This window comes from Bombina bombina, chromosome 2, assembly GCF_027579735.1.
Source record: "Bombina bombina isolate aBomBom1 chromosome 2, aBomBom1.pri, whole genome shotgun sequence".
Lineage (NCBI taxonomy): Eukaryota > Metazoa > Chordata > Amphibia > Anura > Bombinatoridae > Bombina > Bombina bombina.
The window spans coordinates 1,441,420,228-1,441,447,536 of NC_069500.1; the positions used below are offsets into that span (position 1 = coordinate 1,441,420,228).

Consider the following 27,309-nt stretch of genomic DNA (forward strand, 5'->3'; position numbering starts at 1 on the left):
CTGCTGCATTTCTGTATGTGAAGGAGAGACAAGATCAGTACAATATAGCACTGCATGACATGACAGTTCTGCTGCATTTCTGTATGTGACAGAGAGACAAGATCAGTACAATATAACACTGCGTGACATGACAGTTCTGTTGCATTTCTGTATGTGACAGAGAGACAAGATCAGTACAATATAACACTGCGTGACATGACAGTTCTGCTGCATTTCTGTATGTGACAGAGAGACAAGATCAGTACAATATAGCACTGCATGACATGACAGTTCTGCTGTATTTCTGTATGTGACAGAGACACGATCAGTACAATATACCACTTCATGACATGACAGTTCTGCTGCATTTCTGTATGTTGCAGAGACAAGATCAGTACAATATAGCACGGCATGATTTGACAGTTCTGCTGTATTACTGTATGTGACAGAGAGACAAGATCAGTACAATATAGCACTGCATGACATGACAGTTCTGCTGTATTACTGTATGTGACAGAGACAAGATCAGTACAATATAGCACTGCATGACATGACAGTTCTGCTGCATTTCTGTATGTGACAGAGAGACAAGATCAGTACAATATAGCACTACATGACATGACAGTTCTGCTGCATTTCTGTATGTGACAGAGAGACAAGATCAGTAAAATATAGCACTGCATGACATGACAGTTCTGCTGCATTTCTGTATGTGACAGAGACAAGATCAGTACAATATAGCACTGCATGACATGACAGTTCTGTTGTATTTCTGTATGTGACAGAGAGACAAGATCAGTACAATATAGCACTGCATGACATGACAGTTCTGTTGTATTTCTGTATGTGACAGAGAGACAAGATCAGTACAATATAGCTCTGCATGACATGACAGTTCTGCTGCATTTCTGTATGTGACAGAGACAAGATCAGTACAATATAGCACTGCATGACATGACAGTTCTGCTGTATTTCTGTATGTGACAGAGACAAGATCAGTACAATATAGCACTGCATGACATGACAGTTCCGCTGTATTTCTGTATGTGACAGAGAGACAAGATCAGTACAATATAGCACTGCATGACATGACAGTTCTGCTGTATTTCTGTATGTGACAGAGAGACAAGATCAGTACAATATAGCACTGCATGACATGACAGTTCTGCTGTATTTCTGTATGTGACAGAGACAAGATCAGTACAATATAGCACTGCATGACATGACAGTTCCGCTGTATTTCTGTATGTGACAGAGAGACAAGATCAGTACAATATAGCACTGCATGACATGACTGTTCTGCTGCCTTTCTTTATATAATTTTCAGGTTTTCCCCTTTTAAATTCTCTCTCCCCTGTGAAATATACTATTACAGAGAGCCTCATTATTTTCTATGGAATTCATCTCTCATCGCTCTGTGACTTTAAGATTGTGCCCTTCTTAGAGAATTCCAGAAGTTTAGCCCCTGTGAAGTTTGCACTTTAATTTCTCTACATCCTTGAGTACAATTTATCATTGGGCCCTTTAAAGGGCCATTGTAATGTAGAAATGACGTGCTGTTATAACAAATTAGAGCTTGTCATTTTTATACTAGAATTGTCCTTAAATTCAATAGATGCGTATTATTTGATTTTTACAATTAGCAAAAACCATGCAAAAAATTACCTTTTTCTGTAAAACTTTATATTTTATCTTGTAATCAATCTTTTAAACAATCAGTTTTATCTTTTAAACAATCAGTGCTGATTGTTATGCCTCAGTTATATAAAATAGTTTTTGCTGGGTGCTCAGATAAATAATCAGTGCCGTAGACGCACATTTTGTATTCACAGCTGTCTTCAAAGTTTGTGTCATGTCGCTTACAAAGGATTTAGCCAGTGAGTCAATGGGAACTCTGCAAATTGACCCGAACGCTTGTTGGCCTAGATTTAGAGTTCGGCGGTAAAAGGGCTGTTAACGCTCCGCGGGTTTTTTTCTGGCCGCACCATAAATTTAACTCTGGTATCGAGAGTTCAAACAAATGCTGCGTTAGGCTCCAAAAAAGGAGCGTAGAGCATTTTTACCGCAAATGCAACTCTCGATACCAGAGCTGCTTACGGATGCGGCCGGCATCAAAAACGTGCTCGTGCACGATTCTCCCATAGGAAACAATGGGGCTGTTTGAGCTGAAAAAAAACCTAACACCTGCAAAAAAGCAGCGTTCAGCTCCTAACGCAGCCCCATTGTTTCCTATGGGGAAACACTTCCTACGTCTGCACCTAACACTCTAACATGTACCCCGAGTCTAAACACCCCTAGCCTTACACTTATTAACCCCTAATCTGCCGCCCACGCTATCGCTGACCCCTGCATTACACTTTTAACCCCTAATCTGCCGCTCCGTAAAACGCCGCCACCTACGTTATCCCTATGTACCCCTAATCTGCTGCCCTAACATCGCCGACCCCTATGTTATATTTATTAACCCCTAATCTGCCCCCCACAACGTCGCCGACACCTACCTACACTTATTAACCCCTAATCTGCCGAGCGGACCTGAGCGCTACTATAATAAAGTTATTAACCCCTAATCCGCCTCACTAACCCTATCATAAATAGTATTAACCCCTAATCTGCCCTCCCTAACATCGCCGACACCTACCTTCAATTATTAACCCCTAAACTTCCGATCGGAGCTCACCGCTATTCTAATAAATGGATTAACCCCTAAAGCTAAGTCTAACCCTAACACTAACACCCCCCTAAGTTAAATATAATTTTTATCTAACGAAATAAATTAACTCTTATTAAATAACTTATTCCTATTTAAAGCTAAATACTTACCTGTAAAATAAATCCTAATATAGCTACAATATAAATTATAATTATATTATAGCTATTTTAGGATTAATATTTATTTTACAGGCAACTTTGTAATTATTTTAACCAGGTACAATAGCTATTAAATAGTTAAGAACTATTTAATAGTTACCTAGTTAAAATAATAACAAATTTACCTGTAAAATAAATCCTAACCTAAGTTATAATTAAACCTAACACTACCCTATCAATAAATTAATTAAATAAACTACCTACAATTACCTACAATTAACCTAACACTACACTATCAATAAATAAATTAAACACAATTGCTACAAATAAATACAATTAAATAAACTAGCTAAAGTACAAAAAATAAAAAAGAACTAAGTTACAGAAAATAAAAAAATATTTACAAACATAAGAAAAATATTACAACAATTTTAAACTAAGTACACCTACTCTAAGCCCCCTAATAAAATAACAAAGCCCCCCAAAATAAAAAATTCCCTACCCTATTCTAAATTAAAAAAGTTACAAGCTCTTTTACCTTACCAGCCCTGAACAGGGCCCTTTGCGGGGCATGCCCCAAGAATTTCAGCTCTTTTGCCTGTAAAAGAATAAATACAATACCCCCCCCCCCCCCAACATTACAACCCACCACCCACATACCCCTAATCTAACCCAAACCCCCCTTAAATAAACCTAACACTAAGCCCCTGAAGATCTTCCTACCTTGTCTTCACCATCCAGGTATCACCGATCCGTCCTGGCTCCAAGATCTTCATCCAACCCAAGCGGGGGTTGGCGATCCATAATCCGGTGCTCCAAAGTCTTCCTCCTATCCGGCAAGAAGAGGACATCCGGACCGGCAAACATCTTCTCCAAGCGGCATCTTCGATCTTCTTCCATCCGGTGCGGAGAGGGTCCATCTTGAAGCAGGCGACGCGGATCCATCCTCTTCTTCCGATGTCTCCCGACTAATGACGGTTCCTTTAAGGGACGTCATCCAAGATGGCGTCCCTCGAATTCCGATTGGCTGATAGGATTCTATCAGCCAATCGGAATTAAGGTAGGAATTTTCTGATTGGCTGATGGAATCAGCCAATCAGAATCAAGTTCAATCCGATTGGCTGATCCAATCAGCCAATCAGATTGAGCTCGCATTCTATTGGCTGTTCCGATCAGCCAATAGAATGCGAGCTCAATCTGATTGGCTGATGGGATCGGCCAATCGGATTGAACTTGATTCTGATTGGCTGATTCCATCAGCCAATCAGAAAATTCCTACCTTAATTCCGATTGGCTGATAGAATCCTATCAGCCAATCGGAATTCGAGGGACGCCATCTTGGATGACGTCCCTTAAAGGAACCGTCATTAGTCGGGAGACATCGGAAGAAGAGGATGGATCCGCGTCGCCTGCTTCAAGATGGACCCTCTCCGCACCGGATGGAAGAAGATCGAAGATGCCGCTTGGAGAAGATGTTTGCCGGTCCGGATGTCCTCTTCTTGCCGGATAGGAGGAAGACTTTGGAGCACCGGATTATGGATCGCCAACCCCCGCTTGGGTTGGATGAAGATCTTGGAGCCAGGACGGATCGGTGATACCTGGATGGTGAAGACAAGGTAGGAAGATCTTCAGGGGCTTAGTGTTAGGTTTATTTAAGGGGGGTTTGGGTTAGATTAGGGGTATGTGGGTGGTGGGTTGTAATGTTGGGGGGGGGGGGGGGTATTGTATTTATTCTTTTACAGGCAAAAGAGCTGAAATTCTTGGGGCATGCCCCGCAAAGGGCCCTGTTCAGGGCTGGTAAGGTAAAAGAGCTTGTAACTTTTTTAATTTAGAATAGGGTAGGGAATTTTTTATTTTGGGGGGCTTTGTTATTTTATTAGGGGGCTTAGAGTAGGTGTAATTAGTTTAAAATTGTTGTAATATTTTTCTTATGTTTGTAAATATTTTTTTATTTTCTGTAACTTAGTTCTTTTTTATTTTTTGTACTTTAGCTAGTTTATTTAATTGTATTTATTTGTAGCAATTGTGTTTAATTTATTTATTGATAGTGTAGTGTTAGGTTAATTGTAGGTAATTGTAGGTAGTTTATTTAATTCTTTTATTGATAGGGTAGTGTTAGGTTTAATTATAACTTAGGTTAGGATTTATTTTACAGGTAAATTTGTTATTATTTTAACTAGGTAACTATTAAATAGTTCTTAACTATTTAATAGCTATTGTACCTGGTTAAAATAATTATATTATAGCTATTTTAGGATTAATATTTATTTTACAGGCAACTTTGTAATTATTTTAACCAGGTACAATTTATATTGTAGCTATATTAGGATTTATTTTACAGGTAAGTATTTAGCTTTAAATAGGAATAAGTTATTTAATAAGAGTTAATTTATTTCGTTAGATAAAAATTATATTTAACTTAGGGGGGTGTTAGTGTTAGGGTTAGACTTAGCTTTAGGGGTTAATCCATTTATTAGAATAGCGGTGAGCTCCGATCGGAAGTTTAGGGGTTAATAATTGAAGGTAGGTGTCGGCGATGTTAGGGAGGGCAGATTAGGGGTTAATACTATTTATGATAGGGTTAGTGAGGCGGATTAGGGGTTAATAACTTTATTATAGTAGCGCTCAGGTCCGCTCGGCAGATTAGGGGTTAATAAGTGTAGGCAGGTGTCGGCGACGTTGAGGGGGGCAGATTAGGGGTTAATAAATATAATATAGGGGTCGGCGGTGTTGGGGGCAGCAGATTAGGGGTACATAGGGATAACGTAGGTGGCGGCGATTTGCGGTCGGAAGATTAGGGGTTAATTATTGTAAGTAGCTGGCGGCGACGTTGTGGGGGGCAGGTTAGGGGTGAATAAATATAATACAGGGGTCGGCGGGGTTAGGGGCAGCAGATTAGGGGTACATAAATATAACGTAGGTGGCGGTCGGCAGATTAGGGGTTAAAAATTTTAATCGAGTGGCGGCGGTGTGGGGGACCTCGGTTTAGGGGTACATAGGTAGTTTATGGGTGTTAGTGTACTTTAGGGTACAGTAGTTAAGAGCTTTATAAACCGGCGTTAGCCAGAAAGCTCTTAACTCCTGCTATTTTCAGGCGGCTGGAATCTTGTCGTTAGAGCTCTAACGCTCACTGCAGAAACGACTCTAAATACCGGCGTTAGAAAGATCCCATTGAAAAGATAGGCTACGCAAATGGCGTAGGGGGATCTGCGGTATGGAAAAGTCGCGGCTGAAAAGTGAGCGTTAGACCCTTTAATCACTGACTCCAAATACCAGCGGGCGCCCAAAACCAGCGTTAGGAGCCTCTAACGCTGGTTTTGACGGCTACCGCCGAACTCTAAATCTAGGCCGTTATTTTGAATAGTGATTTCACACAATATGCTGGCAAAGAAAAACACAAGCGTCTGTAATAACGCAACAAAATCTTGTCAACTCTAAACTTATTTCTAAAAATATATTTGTGTCAAACTGCAACTGTTTTTTTACTGGAGAGACTTTATCACTGGGATGTTGCAGGTGGAGAATTTGTGTATGAGTAGCAGAGTTCACTTCCTTTAACCGAGACTGAAGAATTTTGTAGCTTAGAGATACGACACAGGCTATGGAAGTTGGGAGTCTTCTAACAGCTCCTATTACTAGCAAAGGGAAGGTGTGACCTATATTAGTCTCCTCCCTCAGGCTTTACGTTAGTCACCTCCCTCAGGCTTTACGTTAGTCACCTCCCTCAGGCTTTACGTTAGTCACCTCCCTCAGGCTTTATATTAGTCACCTCCCTCAGGCTTTATATTAGTCACCTCCCTCAGGCTTTATATTAGTCACCTCCCTCAGGCTTTATATTAGTCACCTCCCTCAGGCTTTATATTAGTCACCTCCCTCAGGCTTTATATTAGTCACCTCCCTCAGGCTTTATATTAGTCACCTCCCTCAGGCTTTATATTAGTCACCTCCCTCAGGCTTTATATTAGTCACCTCCCTCAGGCTTTATATTAGTCACCTCCCTCAGGCTTTATATTAGTCACCTCCCTCAGGCTTTATATTAGTCACCTCCCTCAGGCTTTATATTAGTCACCTCCCTCAGGCTTTATATTAGTCACCTCCCTCAGGCTTTACATTAGTCACCTCCCTCAGGCTTTACATTAGTCACCTCCCTCAGGCTTTACATTAGTCACCTCCCTCAGGCTTTACATTAGTCACCTCCCTCAGGCTTTACATTAGTCACCTCCCTCAGGCTTTACATTAGTCACCTCTCTCTCAGACTTTACATTAGTCACCTCTCTCAGGCTTTACATTAGTCACCTCTCTCAGGCTTTATATTAGTCACCTCTCTCTAGCTTTACATTAGTCACCTCTCTCAGGCTTTACATTAGTCACCTCTCTCAGGCTTTATATTAGTCACCTCTCTCTCAGGCTTTACATTAGTCACCTCTCTCTCAGGCTTTACATTACTCACCTCTCTCAGGCTTTACATTAGTCACCTCCCTCAGGCTTTACATTAGTCACCTCTCTCAGGCTTTACATTAGTCACCTCCCTCAGGCTTTACATTAGTCACCTCCCTCAGGCTTTACATTACTCACCTCTCTCAGGCTTTACATTAGTCACCTCCCTCAGGCTTTACATTAGTCACCTCTCTCAGGCTTTACATTAGTCACCTCTCTCAGGCTTTATATTAGTCACCTCTCTCTCAGGCTTTACATTAGTCACCTCTCTCAGGCTTTATATTAGTCACCTCTCTCAGGCTTTATATTAGTCACCTCTCTCAGGCTTTATATTAGTCACCTCTCTCAGGCTTTATATTAGTCACCTCTCTCAGGCTTTATATTAGTCACCTCTCTCAGGCTTTATATTAGTCACCTCTCTCAGGCTTTATATTAGTCACCTCTCTCAGGCTTTATATTAGTCACCTCCCTCAGGCTTTATATTAGTCACCTCTCTCTCAGGCTTTATATTAGTCACCTCCCTCAGGCTTTATATTAGTCACCTCCCTCAGGCTTTATATTAGTCACCTCTCTCAGGCTTTATATTAGTCACCTCTCTCTCAGGCTTTACATTAGTCACCTCTCTCTCAGGCTTTACATTAGTCACCTCTCTCTCAGGCTTTACATTAGTCACCTCTCTCTAGCTTTACATTAGTCACCTCTCTCTAGCTTTACATTAGTCACCTCCCTCAGGCTTTATATTAGTCACCTCTCTCTCAGGCTTTACATTAGTCACCTCTCTCAGGCTTTACATTAGTCACCTCCCCCAGGCTTTATATTAGTCACCTCCCTCAGGCTTTATATTAGTCACCTCCCTCAGGCTTTATATTAGTCACCTCCCTCAGGCTTTATATTAGTCACCTCCCTCAGGCTTTATATTAGTCACCTCCCTCAGGCTTTACATTAGTCACCTCTCTCAGGCTTTACATTAGTCACCTCTCTCAGGCTTTATATTAGTCACCTCTCTCTGGCTTTACATTAGTCACCTCTCTCTGGCTTTACATTAGTCACCTCTCTCAGGCTTTATATTAGTCACCTCTCTCAGGCTTTACATTAGTCACCTCTCTCAGGCTTTACATTAGTCACCTCTCTCTAGCTTTACATTAGTCACCTCTCTCTAGCTTTACATTAGTCACCTCTCTCTAGCTTTACATTAGTCACCTCTCTCTAGCTTTACATTAGTCACCTCTCTCTAGCTTTACATTAGTCACCTCTCTCTAGCTTTACATTAGTCACCTCTCTCTAGCTTTACATTAGTCACCTCTCTCTCAGACTTTACATTAGTCACCTCTCTCTCAGACTTTACATTAGTCACCTCTCTCAGGCTTTATCTTTGTGATTTCTCTTTGGCTTCACGTTAGTGACCTCTCTCAGGCTTTACCATAGTGACCTCTCTTAGGCTTCACGTTAGTGACCTCTCTCAGGCTTTACCATAGTGACCTCTCTTAGGCTTCACGTTAGTGACCTCTCTCAGGCTTTACCATAGTGACCTCTCTTTGGCTTCACGTTAGCCACCTCTCAGGCTTTTCCTTAGTAACCATAGTCACCTCTCTCTGGCTTCAGGTTAGTGACCTCTCTCAGGCTTTACCATAGTGACCTCTCTCTGGCTTCAGGTTAGTGACCTCTCTCAGGCTTTACCATAGTCACCTCTCTTTGGCTTCACGTTAGTGACCTGTCTCAGACTTTTCCTTAGTGACCTCTCTCTTGCTTCACTTTAGTGACCTCTCTCAGGCTTTACCATAGTGACCTCTCTTTGGCTTCATGTTAGTGACCTCTCTCAAGCTTTACCTTAGTGACCTCTCTTTGGCTTCAGGTTAGTCACCTCTCTCTGCCTTTATCTTTGTGATCTCTCTTTGGCTTCTCATTAGTGACCTCTCTTTGGCTTCATATTAGTGACCTCTCTCAGGCTTTACCATAGTGAACTCTCTTAGGCTTCACGCTAGTCACCTCTCTCAGGCTTTTCCTTAGTGACCTCTCTTTGGCTTCACGTTAGTGACCTCTCTCATGCTTTTCCTTAGTGACATCTCTCTTGCTTCACATTAGTCACCTCTCTCAGACTTTACCATAGTGACCTCTCTCTGGCTTCAGGTTAGTGACCTCTCTCAGACTTTACCATAGTGACCTCTCTCTGGCTTTACCATAGTCACCTCTCTTTGGCTTCAGGTTAGTGACCTCTCTCAGACTTTACCATAGTCACCTCTCTTTGGCTTCAGGTTAGTGACCTCTCTCAGACTTTACCATAGTGACCTCTCTCTGGCTTCAGGTTAGTGACCTCTCTCAGACTTTACCATAGTCACCTCTCTTTGGCTTCAGGTTAGTGACCTCTCTCAGACTTTACCATAGTGACCTCTCTCTGGCTTCAGGTTAGTGACCTCTCTCAGACTTTACCATAGTGACCTCTCTCTGGCTTCAGGTTAGTGACCTCTCTCAGACTTTACCATAGTCACCTCTCTTTGGCTTCAGGTTAGTCACCTCTCTCAGGCTTTACCATAGTCACCTCTCTTTGGCTTCAGGTTAGTGACCTCTCTCAGACTTTACCATAGTCAACTCTCTTTGGCTTCAGGTTAGTGACCTCTCTCAGACTTTACCATAGTGATCTCTCTCTTGCTTCACGTTAGTGACCTCTCTCAGGCTTTACCATAGTCACCTCTCTTTGGCTTCAGGTTAGTGACCTCTCTCAGACTTTACCATAGTCACCTCTCTTTGGCTTCAGGTTAGTGACCTCTCTCAGGCTTTACCATAGTGACCTCTCTCTGGCTTTACCTTAGTGACCTCTCTTTGGCTTCACGTTAGTGACCTCTCTCAGGCTTTACCATAGTGACCTCTCTCTTTGTCTTCAGGTTAGTGACCTCTCTCAGGCTTTACCATAGTCGCCTCTCTTTGGCTTTACGTAGTGACCTCTCTCAGGCTTTACCATAGTGACCTCTCTCTTTGTCTTCAGGTTAGTGACCTCTCTCAGGCTTTACCATAGTGACCTCTCTCTGGCTTCAGGTTAGTGACCTCTCTCTCAGGCTTTACCATAGTGACCTGTCTTTGGCTTCACGTTAGTGACCTCTCTCAGGCTTTACCATAGTGACCTCTCTCTTGCTTCAGGTTAGTGACCTCTCTCAGGCTTTAGCATAGTGACCTCTCTCTTTGGATTCACATTAGTGACCTCTCTCAGGCTTTAGCATAGTGTCCTCTCTTTGGCTTCACGTTAGTGACCTCTCTCAGACAATAGAAGTGAAGAGTTTAAAGACATATTAGACATGAAAGTCTCCCTCAGCATTGGGCTCTTTATCATTACGTTTTGTGATATCTTTGCTTTTCTTTGTGTATAGTAATTTGGTGTACTTCAGTATTGTGTTACTATTGTGTACTATTGTTTAGTGTTGTTCTCCATAGTGGCTTCCTGCCAATGTAATGTCCGTTGTAATAATATCATGTTGTTTTACTTTTTAGGGCAGTTTTTGTCTATGAAAAGCGCTGGGACCTGAAATTATTGGACTCTGGAGGTGAGAGGGCCGAGTCTGACCAATGGATGGGCAGTTGTGTATGTCAGAGCACACGGGTGTGAACGCTGTGTACAGGATATGTTGTTATTTATATTGATGTGACTTTGAGGCCTATTTATCAAAGCATCAACTATGTTGCATTCGCGGGCTTCAATATGCTCGCCAAACATTGCGGCCGTGGATCTAAATACGATCTCCTTATTTATCAAAAAAGCCATAAAAAACATGCGTGTCAAGTGCGGTGCGAAGAGCATCGGACTGGTGTTAACTAACAGTCATCGATGTTGCGGCTATTCGGGCTTTTCCCAACTTTATTTATACCATTTCAAAACTGTCCGCGAACAAGCACATTTCTCTTTAACACATTATTGTATATAGTGTAAATGTATTCTTTTTCTGAGCAGGACTAATTGCAAATATAGCAAGTAGCGACATATTTGGTGCAAAGTGGAGAATGAATTATTAGAATTCTTTTTAAGATTGGACATACGTATTTTAGTATGTATATATACACACACACACACAGTGTGTATATATATATGTATGTATATATGTATATGTGTGTGTGTGTTATGTCAGAAATCTTTTTCAAACATATTTACATGTCCCGAAGTTCCTTTTTTTGTTCTAAACAATGTTGTCTATCATATCTCTGTGTTTATTCATACTATTATATGTATGCATTGTAAATGTATTATTCGGAGCAGGAATAATCAGAGTATCATATGTATTTATTTGAAATATATGGCTATTTTAAAGGGATAGGAAAGTTGCACTAGTGGGAGATAGCTGCTAATTGGTGCCTGCACACATTTGTCTCTTGTGATTGGCTAAATAGATGTGTTGAGCTAGCTGCCAGTAGTGCAAGGCTGTTCCTTCAGCAAATGATAACAAGAGAATTAAGCAAATTTGATAATAGAAGGAAATTGGAAAGTTGTTTAAAATTGTATGTTCTATCCAAATCTTTAAATAATATTTTGGGGTTTCCTGTCCATTTAAGAGCTGGGCCAGTTTTCTCTCTGCACCTGTCTTACCCCTCCTGATTGCAATCTGTTTTTAAAAACCACCCCTACACAGGTGTTATAAAATGGGCTGACATATAAGATTGCATTTTTTACTGAAAAAGAAATTCAAGAGAAGGAAGAAAAACACTGAACATATCATGACAGTAAAGAGGTGATTTTAATTTCTGCTATATCTGAATCATGACAGTTTAATGTTAGGTGGGCTATCCCTTTGAGCTATCAGCTTAAGATTTTATTGAAACAAACATCAATTAAAATTTTAAAATCCTTGTTTAAAATATTACACTGTGTCCTAATGTCAGCATCCATGTTTATATTTAATACTAATTTTACATATACATACTTTCAAAGTATAATACACAATGTAACAAATGGCACTTACACATTATTATGAGTGATCAATGACACAAATATCAAGCAATTAGATTCGTTAGTGATAGTTAATAATGTGTATTTGAATCAGATTGGCTGATGTCACGAATCATGTTATTATGCATATTCCAATCAAAAGTGGTGGAAAAATTCACTAGTGTGTGAGTTATTTAGGAGTTTGCGTCATAATTGGTGCGAAAAGTGTTGCATCAAATATGGCGAGAAGTGGAGAGTGGGACTTATATTACATGGCTTAAACATGGTGCACATAGATTGTTCACAAAAAATAAGTTAGCTATATTATGTTGTGTATTTCATGTTTATCTCTATATCTATTAGTGCAACAAGTCTGGGGCAAAACATTGCACCAAATATGTAGAAATAATATTGTGCCCTTGCTTTGTAATGAGAGACAAATTTGTAACATAATCCATGAGTAGTAATGTATTTCTCATTGTTATCCCTATATCTACTAGTGCACCAAATGTGTAGCAATAATATTGTCCCCTTGCTTTGTAATGAGAGACAAATTTGTAACATAATCCATGAGTAGTAATGTATTTCTCATTTGTATCCCTATATCTACTAGTGCACCAAATGTGTAACATAATCCATAAGTAGTAATGTATTTCTCATTGTTATCCCTATATCTACTAGTGCACCAAATGTGTAACATAATCCATAAGTAGTAATGTATTTCTCATTGTTATCCCTATATCTACTAGTGCACCAAATGTGTAACATAATCCATAAGTAGTAATGTATTTCTCATTGTTATCCCTATATCTACTAGTGCACCAAATATGTACCAATAATATTGTCCCCTTGCTTTGTAATGAGATAAAATTTGTAACATAATCCATAAGTAGTAATGTATTTCTCATTGTTATCCCTATATCTACTAGTGCACCAAATATGTAGAAATAATATTGTCCCCTTGCTTTGTAATGAGATAAAATTTGTAACATAATCCATAAGTAGTAATGTATTTCTCATTGTTATCCCTATATCTACTAGTGCACCAAATGTGTAACATAATCCATAAGTAGTAATGTATTTCTCATTGTTATCCCTATATCTACTAGTGCACCAAATGTGTAACATAATCCATAAGTAGTAATGTATTTCTCATTGTTATCCCTATATCTACTAGTGCACCAAATATGTACCAATAATATTGTCCCCTTGCTTTGTAATGAGATAAAATTTGTAACATAATCCATAAGTAGTAATGTATTTCTCATTGTTATCCCTATATCTACTAGTGCACCAAATGTGTAACATAATCCATAAGTAGTAATGTATTTCTCATTGTTATCCCTATATCTACTAGTGCACCAAATGTGTAGCAATAATATTGTGCCCTTGCTTTGTAATGAGATAAAAGTTGTAACATAATCCATGAGTAGTAATGTATTTCTCATTGTTATCCCTATATCTACTAGTGCACCAAATGTGTAACATAATCCATAAGTAGTAATGTATTTCTCATTGTTATCCCTATATCTACTAGTGCACCAAATATGTAGCAATAATATTGTGCCCTTGCTTTGTAATGAGATAAAAGTTGTAACATAATCCATGAGTAGTAATGTATTTCTCATTGTTATCCCTATATCTACTAGTGCACCAAATGTGTAGCAATAATATTGTGCCCTTGCTTAGTAAAGAGATAAAATTTGTAACATAATCCATAAGTAGTAATGTATTTCTCATTGTTATCCCTATATCTACTAGTGCACTAAATGTGTAACATAATCCATAAGTAGTAATGTATTTCTCATTGTTATCCCTATATCTACTAGTGCACTAAATGTGTAACATAATCCATAAGTAGTAATGTATTTCTCATTGTTATCCCTATATCTACTAGTGCACTAAATGTGTAACATAATCCATAAGTAGTAATGTATTTCTCATTGTTATCCCTATATCTACTAGTGCACCAAATGTGTAGTAATGTATTTCTCATTGTTATCCCTATATCTACTAGTGCACCAAATGTGTAGCATAATCCATAAGTAGTAATGTATTTCTCATTGTTATCCCTATATCTACTAGTGCACCAAATGTGTAGCATAATCCATAAGTAGTAATGTATTTCTCATTGTTATCCCTATATCTACTAGTGCACCAAATGTGTAGCATAATCCATAAGTAGTAATGTATTTCTCATTGTTATCCCTATATCTACTAGTGCACTAAATGTGTAACATAATCCATAAGTAGTAATGTATTTCTCATTGTTATCCCTATATCTACTAGTGCACCAAATGTGTAGCATAATCCATAAGTAGTAATGTATTTCTCATTGTTATCCCTATATCTACTAGTGCACCAAATGTGTAACATAATCCATAAGTAGTAATGTATTTCTCATGGTTATCCCTATATCTACTAGTGCACCAAATGTGTAACATAATCCATAAGTAGTAATGTATTTCTCATTGTTATCCCTATATCTACTAGTGCACCAAATGTGTAGCATAATCCATAAGCAGTAATGTATTTCTCATTGTTATCCCTATATCTACTAGTGCACCAAATGTGTAACATAATCCATCAGTAGTAATGTATTTCTCATTGTTATCCCTATATCTACTAGTGCACCAAATGTGTAACATAATCCATAAGTAGTAATGTATTTCTCATTGTTATCCCTATATCTACTAGTGCACCAAATGTGTAGCATAATCCATAAGCAGTAATGTATTTCTCATGGTTATCCCTATATCTACTAGTGCACCAAATGTGTAACATAATCCATAAGTAGTAATGTATTTCTCATTGTTATCCCTATATCTACTAGTGCACCAAATGTGTAACATAATCCATAAGTAGTAATGTATTTCTCATTGTTATCCCTATATCTACTAGTGCACCAAATGTGTAACATAATCCATAAGTAGTAATGTATTTCTCATTTGTATCCCTATATCTACTAGTGCACCAAATGTGTAGCATAATCCATAAGTAGTAATGTATTTCTCATTGTTATCCCTATATCTACTAGTGCACCAAATGTGTAACATAATCCATAAGTAGTAATGTATTTCTCATGGTTATCCCTATATCTACTAGTGCACCAAATGTGTAACATAATCCATAAGTAGTAATGTATTTCTCATGGTTATCCCTATATCTACTAGTGCACCAAATGTGTAACATAATCCATAAGTAGTAATGTATTTCTCATTGTTATCCCTATATCTACTAGTGCACCAAATGTGTAACATAATCCATAAGTAGTAATGTATTTCTCATGGTTATCCCTATATCTACTAGTGCACCAAATGTGTAACATAATCCATAAGTAGTAATGTATTTCTCATGGTTATCCCTATATCTACTAGTGCACCAAATGTGTAACATAATCCATAAGTAGTAATGTATTTCTCATGGTTATCCCTATATCTACTAGTGCACCAAATGTGTAACATAATCCATAAGTCGTAATGTATTTCTCATGGTTATCCCTATATCTACTAGTGCACCAAATGTGTAACATAATCCATAAGTAGTAATGTATTTCTCATTGTTATCCCTATATCTACTAGTGCACCAAATGTGTAACATAATCCATAAGTAGTAATGTATTTCTCATTGTTATCCCTATATCTACTAGTGCACCAAATGTGTAGCATAATCCATAAATAGTAATGTATTTCTCATTTGTATCCCTATATCTACTAGTGCACCAAATGTGTAACATAATCCATAAGTAGTAATGTATTTCTCATTGTTATCCCTATATCTACTAGTGCACCAAATGTGTAACATAATCCATAAGTAGTAATGTATTTCTCATTGTTATCCCTATATCTACTAGTGCACCAAATGTGTAACATAATCCATCAGTAGTAATGTATTTCTCATTGTTATCCCTATATCTACTAGTGCACCAAATGTGTAACATAATCCATCAGTAGTAATGTATTTCTCATTTGTATCCCTATATCTACTAGTGCACCAAATGTGTAACATAATCCATAAATAGTAATGTATTTCTCATGGTTATCCCTATATCTACTAGTGCACCAAATGTGTAACATAATCCATAAGTAGTAATGTATTTCTCATGGTTATCCCTATATCTACTAGTGCACCACATGTGTAACATAATCCATCAGTAGTAATGTATTTCTCATTGTTATCCCTATATCTACTAGTGCACCAAATGTGTAACATAATCCATAAGTAGTAATGTATTTCTCATTTGTATCCCTATATCTACTAGTGCACCAAATGTGTAACATAATCCATAAGTAGTAATGTATTTCTCATGGTTATCCCTATATCTACCAGTGCACCAAATGTGTAGCAATAATATTGTTTGATTTTTGAAGGGTTTACATATTTAATAGTTTGTAATTGACTTTTATTAGGTGATATGCTTCATTGTCTTGCCGCATTGAACATAAGATTTCAGTGTTTTCTGACTGATTAAGATCTATGGCATCCGCGACCTCAAGGGTGGTGGATTGAAAACTAAGTACGTTGCGTCGGAAAAAACGCAAGCGTAACTGTTGAATTTTTTTATAAATTCGTAAGAGCTTCAAATTGTGTTGAATAGGAAGGTGAATGAATACAATTCCGCTCGAATTCCACGGGTTTTTAACTCGCAACGATCTGTGTCGGATTGAGATTACGGGATCGTATGTTACATCACAAATTTTAACATTTGACGATCTTGACGCTTTGATAATTACAGCGGATCAATCTCGCGACAATTACGACGCGGAATTCCAGCGTATTTTCAGTTGACGCTTTGATAAATAGGCCTCTTTGTGTGATGTTTAGAGGTGTCAGTGGCCCTATACATAATGCTCTTTATATAAATAAATCCATACTTAGGCATGGGCCATTGTATATTATTTCCCTTGTTACTGAGGATGAAGGTTCCTCCCACCTCACTTACTGTCCTCTCGATCCCATCCCCTCACAATCTCTTACTCCTATTCTCACACATATGTTCTATCTCTCCCTAATGCCTTAAACATGTCCTTGTCACACCCATCCTCAAACTATTCCTCTTGACCCAACCTCCCTTCCAACTACCGTCCTATTTCCCTACTCCCCCTTGCCTCACAACTTCTGGAATGTCTAGAATACACACGTTTTATCACTGGACATTCCGGTCAACATTTAAATGCTCATAGATGAATTGCGTCTTTGAATAGAAACATAATTTCAATATACATACCATGGCAAAAATACATCTAGTGGCACGGTAACTGTTGTTCACGAGCGATATCAGGTCTGTCGTGGGTGCGCGGCAGAAGTAGCGTGCGTTTTACAAGTTGAAAGTAAACGCCTTTGTTCCAACGCAATTGGATTTAACGAGCGTGATAGTGTGAGCTCAGAGCTCTGGTTAATTGTTATGCCCGAATAAAAAGTTTCACAAAAAATACATAAAAAAGTACAGTTTCACTCACAATAACATTGTCTGATAAAAATTATAGGGGGAAAATTACATTAAAAAGTTATAAGGGGGCATATTTATCAAGCGCTTGATGCCCCGTGTTTCTGGCGAGCCTGCAGGCTCGCCAGAAACAGCTGTTATGGAGCAGCGGTCACAAAGACCGCTGCTCCATAACCTGTACACCTGCTCTAAACTCTTGATTCCTATGGTATACACTCTATTGCAAATAGAAAAATAAACCCCCAATCACCAAAAGGCAAGCACCCCATCCCAGGCCTGGCCTACCGCCAGCACCCTCCAAGGCTTTTATAGCCCCTTCCCTCAAACTGAAATTTAACAAAGGTAACCCAATTTCATTCAAATGTTCTCTATTATACCCTGATGCACTCTGTTTCACACCAAATGCACTCTATTACACCCTGATGCAGCCTACTACACTCTATTGCACCTTGATACACTTTATTACACTCTAAATGCACTCTATTGCACCCTGATACACTTTATTACACTCTAAATGCACTCTATTCCAACCTGATGCACTTTATTACACTCTAAATGCACTCTATTGCAAGATACACTTTATTACACTCTAAATGCACTCTATTGCATCCTTATACACTCTATTACTCTCTAAAAGCACTCTATTGCACCTTGATACAATCTTTTACACTCTAAATGCACTCTATTGCACCCTGATACACTCTATTATACCCTAAATGCACTCTATTGCACCCTGATACACTCTATTACAAGCTACGTGCACTCTATTGCACCCTGATGCACTCTAATACACTCTAATTGCACTCTTTTTGAACCCAATGCCCTCTACTACCCTCTATTGCATCCTGATGCACTCAATTACACTCTAAATGCATTCTATTGTACCCAGATGCACTCTATTACGCTCTAAATTAACTCTATTATACCGTGATATTATAGTCTAAATGCACTCTATTACACCCCAACTCATTCCCTACTGGATAATTATTCTTTTGTACCCCAATTCATTGTATTACACTCTTAATGCACTCTACTGCACCCTGGTATACTCTATAACACTCTAAATGCACTTTATTACACCCTGATCCATTCTATTACACTATAAATGCACCCTATTACACCATGAAACACTCTATTACTCTCTAAATGCACTCTATTACTATATAACACTCTAAATGCACTCTATTACCCCCTGATCCATTCTATTACACTCTAAATGCACTATATTTCATCCTGATATACTCTATTACAATCTAAATTCACTCTATTGCACCCTGATACACTCTAAAACACACTAAATGCACTCTATTGCACCATAATTCACTCTATTACACTCTAAATGCACGCTATTACATCCTGATTCATTCTATTTTACTCTAAATGCACTATATTGCACCCTGATGTACTCAATTACACTCTAAATGCATTCTTTTGCACCCGGATGCACTCTTACTCTCTAAATGCACTCTATTACACCCTGATCCATTCTATTACTCTCAGATTAATTCTATTACACTCTAAATGCACTATATTTCATCCTGATACACTCTATTACACTCTAAATGCACTCTATTGCACCCTGATACATTTTATTTTACTCTAAATGCATTTTATTACACCCTGATACACTCTAAATGCACGCTATTACACCCTGATTTATTCTATTATACTCTAAATGCACTATATTGCACCCTGATAAACTCTATTACAACCTAAATGCACTCTATTGCACCCTGATACACTTTATATGCACTCTGTTACACTCAAAATGTACTTTATAACACCATGATTAATTCTATTACACTCTAAATGCACTCTATTGTACCCTGATGCACTCTGTTACACTCTAAATCCACTTAATTGCACCCTGATGCACTTTATTACACTCTAAATGCTTTCTATTGCACCCTGGTGCACTCTATTGCACTCTAAATTCACTCTATTACACCCTGATTCATTCTATTACACAGATTCACTCTTTTACACTCTAAATGCACTCTTTTGCACTCTGATACTCTATTACACTAAAGACATTCTAGTGCACCCTGATTAATTTTATTACACACTTAATGCACTCTATTGCACCCTGATACACTCTATTACACTCTAAATGCATTATATTGCAACCTGATTAATTCTATTACACACTTAATATACTCTATTGCACCCTGATACACGCTAATACACTCGTAATGCATTCTATTGCACCCTAGCGCACTTTATTACACTCTTCAAAAAATGCACTCTATTGCACCCTGATGCATTATATTACACTCTAAATGCACTCTATTGCACCCTGATGCATTATATTACACTCTAAATACACTCTTTTGCACCCTGATTCACTCTATTACACTCTAAATACACTCTATTGCACCCAGATGCACTCTATTGCACCCAGATGCACTCTATTGCACCCAGATGCACTCTATTGCACCCAGATGCACTCTATTGCACCCTGATGCACTCTATTGCACCCTGATGCACTCTATTGCACCCTGATGCACTCTATTGCACCCTGATGCACTCTATTGCACCCTGATGCACTCTATTGCACCCTGATGCACCCTGATGCACTCTATTGCACCCTGATGCACTCTATTGCACCCTGATGCACTCTATTGCACCCTGATGCACTCTATTGCACCCTGATGCACTCTATTGCACCCTGATGCACTCTATTCCACCCTGATGCACTCTAATATACTCTAATTGCACTCTTTTTGAACCCTGATGCCCTCTATTACCCTCTATTGCATCCTGATTAAATTTTTTACACCCTGATGTACTCAATTACACTCTAAATGCATTCTACTGCACCCTGATACACTCTATAACACTCTAAATGCACTCTATTACACCCTGATCCATTCTATTACACTATAAATGCACTCTATTATACCCTGATACACTCTATTCCTCTCTAAATGCACTCTATTACACCCTGATCCATTCTATTACACTATAAATGCACTCTATTATACCCTGATACACTCTATTACTCTCTAAATGCACTCTATTACACCCTGATACACTCTATTACAATCTAAATGTACTCTATTGCACCCTGAAACACTCTATAACACGCTAAATGCACTCTATTGCGTCATAATTCACTCTATTACACTCTAAATGCACGCTATTATACCCTGATTCATTCTATTACACTCTGTATGCACTCTATTGTACCCTGATGCACTCTATTACAGTCTAAATCCACTTTATTGCACCCTGCTGCACTATATTGCACCCTAAATGCACTCTATTACTCCATGATTCATTCTATTACACTTAATGCACTCTATTGCACCCTGATGCACCCTATTACACTCTAAATGCACTATATTGTATCCTGATTCAATCTATTACACTCTAAATTCACTCTATTGCACCCTGATACACTTTTACACAATAAATGCACTCTACTGCATTCTGATACACTCTATTACACTCTAAATGCACTCACACCCTGATTCATTCTATTACACTCTAAATGCACTCTATTATACCCTGATTCATTCTATTACACTCTAAACGCTCTCTATTGCACCCTGATTACTCTATTACACTCTAAATTAATTCTACTGCACCCTGATGCACACTATTATACTCTAAATGCACTCTATTGCACCTTGATTTACTCTGTTACACTCTAAATACACCTTATTACACTCGATGCATTCTATTACACTCTAAATACAATCTATTGCACCCTGATGCACTCTATTACACTGTAAATGCACTCTGTTGCACCACAATATACTCTATTACACACTAATGCACTCTATTACATTCAGATTCTATTAAACTCTAAATACACCCTGATTAGTCCTATTACATTATAAATGCACTCTTTTACACCTTGTTTCATTCTATTACACACTACGTGCAATCTATTGCATCCAGATTTATTATATTACACTCTAAATGCACTCTTTTGCACCCTGATTCACTCTATTACACTCTAAATGCACTCTATAATTTGCACCCTGATGCACTCCATTACACTCTAAATGCACTCTATAATTTGTACTTTGATGCACTCCATTACACTCTAAATGCACTCTATAATTTGCACCCTGATGCACTCTATTACATTCTAAATGCAATCTTTTGCACCCTGACCTCTAGTGCACAGTATTTTGCACCCTTTTGCACCCTGATTCCGTCAATTACACTCTAAATACACTCTATTATATACCTGGATGCACTCTATTACATTCTAAATGCACTCTATTGCACACTTGTTTATTCTATTACACTACAAATGCATTCTGTTGCACCCTGATGCACTCTGTTACACACTAAATGCACTCTATTACACGCTAAAATCACTCTTTTAAACCCTGGTTCATTCTATTACACTCTAAATGCACTCTATTACACCCTGTTTCATGAAATCTATTGCACCCTGATGCACTCTATTACACTCTAAATGCATTCTATTGTATTCTAATACACTATATTATACTATAAATGTACTCTATTACACCCTTTTTCTTTCTATTACACTCTAAAAACACTGTACTGCACACTGGTTAATTCTGTTATACTCTAAATGCACTCTATTGCACCCTGATGCACTCTATTACCCTCCAAATGCATTCTTTTGCACCTTGATACTCTATTTCACTCTAAATGCACTCTATTGCACCCTGATGAACTCTATTACACTCTAAATCCACTCTATTGCTCCCTGATGCACTCTATTACACACTGATGCACTATATTACAACCTGATTTATTCAATTACACTCTAAATGCACTCTATTATACCCTTATTCATTCTATTACACTCTAAATGCACTCTATTGCATCCTGATGCAGTCCATTATGCACTTAATGCACTCTATTGCACTCCATTACACTCTAAATTTACTCTATTGCACCCTGATTTACTCTATTACACTCTAAATACACTCTATTGCACCCTGATGCTTTCTATTACACTGTAAATGCACTCTGTTGCACCCTGGTTCATTCTATTACACTCTAAATGTATTCTGTTGCACCCTGATGCACTCTTTTACATTCTAAACACAATGATTTACACCCTGATACTAGATTACACTCTAAATGCACTCTATTGCACCCCGATACACTCTACTACACTCTAAATGCACTTTATTACACCCTGATTCATTCTATTACACTACACTCAAAATGCACTTTATTACACCCTGATTCATTCTATTACACTCAAACTGCACTTTATTACACCCTGATTCATTCTATTACACTCTAAATGCATTCTATTACACCCTGATACACTTTATTACACCCTTAATGCATTCTATTACACCCTGAATCGCTTTGTTTTACTCTAAATGCACTCTTTTGCACCCCAATTCATTATATTACCCTCCAAATGCACTCTATTGCACCCTGATACTCTATTACACTGTAAATGAAATCTATTGCACCCTGATACAATATTACACACTAAATGCACTCTATTGATTTCTGATACACTCTATTACACTCTTAATGCCCTCTATAGCACCCTGATGCACTCTATTACACTCTAAATGCATTCTATTGTATTCTAATACACTATATTACACTATAAATGCACTCTATTACACCCTTTTTTCTTTCTATTACACTCTAAATGCCCTTTATTACACCCTGATCCCTTCTATTACACTCTAAAAGCACTGTATTGCACCTTGATTCACTCTAATGCACGCTAAATGCACTCTTTTACACTATGATGCACTCTATTACACTCTAAATGCACTCTATTGCACCCTTAAGCACTCCATTACACTTTATATAGACTCTATTACATGCTTATTCACTCTATTACACTCTAAATGCACTATATTACACACGGATTCAATCTGTTATACTCTAAATGCACTATATTGCACCCTAATTCACTCTATTGCACTCTAAATGCATTTTATTAAACCCTGATACACATTTTACACTCTAAATGCACTCTGTTATACCCTGACTAAATCTGTTATACTTTAAATGCACCCTAATTCATTATATTACACTCTAAATGCACTTTCTTATACCCTGATCCAGTCTATTACACTCTTAATGCACTCTGTTGCACCCTGATTCACTCTATTACACTCTAAATGCACCCTTTTGCACCCTGATATACTCTATTACCCCTCAAATGCACTATATTGCACCCTGATAATCTATTTCACTCTGAATGTACTCTATTACACTCTGATTCATTCTTCTACACTCAAAATGCACTCTATTATACCCTGATTCATTCTATTACACTCTAAATGCACTCTATTACATTCTAAGTGCACTCTATTATACTATGATGCACTCTATTGCACTCTTAATGCACTCCATTGCACCCTGATTCACTCTATTACACTCTAAATGCACTCTTACACCCTGATGCACTCTGTTACACTCTAAATGTACTCTTATACCCTGATGCACTCTATTACACTCTAAATGCACTTTATTACATTCTAAGTGCACTCTATTACATTCTAAGTGCACTCTATTACATTCTAAGTGCACTCTATTACATTCTAAGTGCACTCTATTACATTCTAAGTGCACTCTATTACAACATTCTAAGTGCACTCTATTACTACATTCTAAGTGCACTCTATTATTACATTCTAAGTGCACTCTATTATTACATTCTAAGTGCACTCTATTATTACATTCTAAGTGCACTCTATTATTACATTCTAAGTGCACTCTATTATTACATTCTAAGTGCACTCTATTATTACATTCTAAGTGCACTCTATTATTACATTCTAAGTGCACTCTATTATTACATTCTAAGTGCACTCTATTATTACATTCTAAGTGCACTCTATTGCACCCTGATTCCCTCTATTGCACTCTAAATGCATTTTATTAAACCCTGATACACATTTTACACTCTAAATGCACTCTATTATAAGCTGACTAAATGTGATATGCTCTAAATGCACTGTATTGCACCCTAATTCATTATATTACACTCTAAATGCACTTTATTGCACCCTAATTCATTCTATTACACTCTAAATGCACTTTCTTATACCCTGATCTATTCTATTACACTCTTAATGCACTCTTTTGCACCCTGATTCACTCTATTACACTTTAAATGCACTCTATTGCAACCTGATTCTTTCTATTACACTCTAAATGCATTCTATTACATCCTGATACACTTTATTACACTCTAAATGCACTCTATTACACCCTGATACACTTTATTTTACTCTAAATGCACTCTAATGTACCCTGATACACTATTACACTCTAAATAAACTCTATTGCTCCCTGATTTACTCTTACACTCTAAATACACTCTGTTGCACCCTGATGCACTCTATTACATTCTAAACACATTCGGCTAACGCACAGTTTTTCTTTACCGCTCACCTCCAGTAACGCTGGTATTACGGGTCTTTAGAAACCCGGCGTTAGCCGGAAAAAAGTGAGCGTATAGCAGAATTTAGCTCCACATCTCACCTCAATACCAGCGCTGCTTAAGGTAGCGGTAAGCTGGAAAAACGTGCTTGTGCACGATTTCCTCATAGGAATCAATGGGGCAGATTCGGCTGAAAAAATCCTAACACCTGCAAAAAAGCAGCGTTCAGCTCCTAACGCAGCCCCATTGATTCCTATGGGGAAACACATTTTAGGTCTACACCTAACACCCTAACATGAACCCTGAGTCTAAACACCCCTAATATTACACTTATTAACCCCTAATCTGCCGCCCCCGACATCGCCGACACCTGCATTATATTATTAACCCTTAATCTTCCTCTCCGGACACCGCCGCCACCTACATTATACTAATCAACTCCTAATCTGCTGCCCCCAACATCGTCGAACCCTACATTTGATTTATTAACCCCTACTCTGCCACCCCCAATGTCGCCGCCACCTACCTACACTTATTAACCCCTAATCTGCCGCCCCAACGTCGCCACCACTATATTAAAGTTATTAACCCCTAAACCTAAGTCTAACCCTAACCCTAACACCCCCGAACTTAAATATAATTTAAATAAATCTAAATAAAATAACTACAAATACCTAAATTATTCCTATTTAAAACTAAATACTTACCTATAAAATAAACCCTAAGATAGCTACAATATAACTAATAGTTACATTTGTATCTAGCTTAGGGTTTATTTTTATTTTACAGGCAACTTTGTATTTATTTTAACTAGGTATAATAGTTATTAAATAGTTATTAACTATTTAATAACTACCTAGCTAAAATAAAGACAAATTTACCTGTAAAATAAAACCTAACGTAAGTTACAATTACACCTAACACTACACTATAATTAAATTAATTCCCTACATTAACTACAATTAAATACAATTAAATACAATTATCTAAATTGCAGAAACCCCCCCCCCCCACTAAATTACAGAAAATAATAATATAATTACAATTGTTTTTAAACTAATTACACCTAATCTAATCCCCCTAATAAAATAAAAAAGCCCCCCAAAATAATAAAAATACCTACCCTATACTAAATTACAAATAGCCTTTAAAAGGGCCTTTTGCGGGGCATTGCCCCAAAGTAATCAGCTCTATTACCTGTAAAAAAAAAAATACAATACCCCCCAACATTAAAACCCATCACCCACACACCCAACCCTACTCTAAAACCCACCCAATACCCCCTTGAAGATCACCCTACCTTGAGACGTCTTCACCCAACCGGGCAGAAGTGGTCCTCCAGACGGGCAGAAGTCTTCATCCTATCCCGGCAGAAGAGGACCTCCAGATGGGCAGAAGTCTTCATCCAGACGGCATGTTCTGTTTTCATCCATCCGGAGTGGAGCGGGTCCATCTTCAAGACATCCGACGCGGAGCATCCTCTTCATCCGATGACTAAATGACGGTACCTTTAAGTGACATCATCCAAGACGGAGTCCCTTCAATTCCGATTCCAATCAGCCAATAGGATTGAGCTCGCATTCTATTGGCTGATTGGAACAGCCAATAGAATGCGAGCTCAATCCTATTGGCTGATTGGATCAGCCAATAGGATTTTTTTCTACCTTAATTCTGATTGGCTGATAGAAGCATTTAGTTTTAAATAGGAATAATTTAGTTAATTCTAGTAATTTTATTTAGATTATTTAAAATTATATTTAAGTTAGGGGGGTGTTAGGGTTAGACTTAGGTTTAGGGGTTAATAACTTTAATATAGTTGTGGCGACGTTGGGGGCAGCAGATTAGGGGTTAATAAATGTAGGTAGGTGTCGGCGATGTTAGGGATGCCAGATTAGGGGTTAATAAAATGTAACTAATGTTTGTGAGGCGGGAGTGCTGCGGTTTAGGGGTTAATATATTTATTTAAGTGGCGGCGATATCCGGTCGGCAGATTAGGGGTTAAAAAATGTATTTAAGCGTTTGCGATGGGGGGGCTCAGTTTAGGGGTTAATGGGTAGTTTATGGGTGTTAGTGTACTTTTTAGCACTTTAGTTAAAAGTTTTATGTTACGGCATTAGCCCATAAAACTCTTAACTACTGACTTTTAAATGCGGTAGGAGTCTTGACAGGAGAGGGTCTACCGCTCACTTATTTAAAGACTCGTAATACCAGCATTATGCAAATCCCATTGAAAAGATAGGATACGCAATTTACGTAAATGGATTTGCGGTATGCTCGAGTCGCGGAAAAAAAGTGAGCAGTACACCTGTACCTGCAAGGCTCGTAATACCAGCGGGCATTAAAAAGCAGCGTTTGGACCTCTCAACGCTG

General features: G+C 38.1%; 1 protein-coding gene across 4 annotated transcripts in view; it reads left to right on the plus strand.

Moving 5' to 3' along the window:
- The window catches only part of LOC128650449 (serine-rich adhesin for platelets-like), a 376,989-nt gene that overhangs the window by 81,873 nt on the left and 267,807 nt on the right, over positions 1-27,309 (plus strand). For 3 of the 4 annotated variants that reach the window (XM_053704393.1, XM_053704394.1, XM_053704395.1), the window contains exon 2: positions 10,708-10,760. In XM_053704393.1, coding sequence (XP_053560368.1) covers positions 10,708-10,760 — 53 coding nt within the window. The remainder of the gene's footprint in view (positions 1-10,707; positions 10,761-27,309) is intronic. The other variant, XM_053704396.1, reaches the window with a different exon arrangement.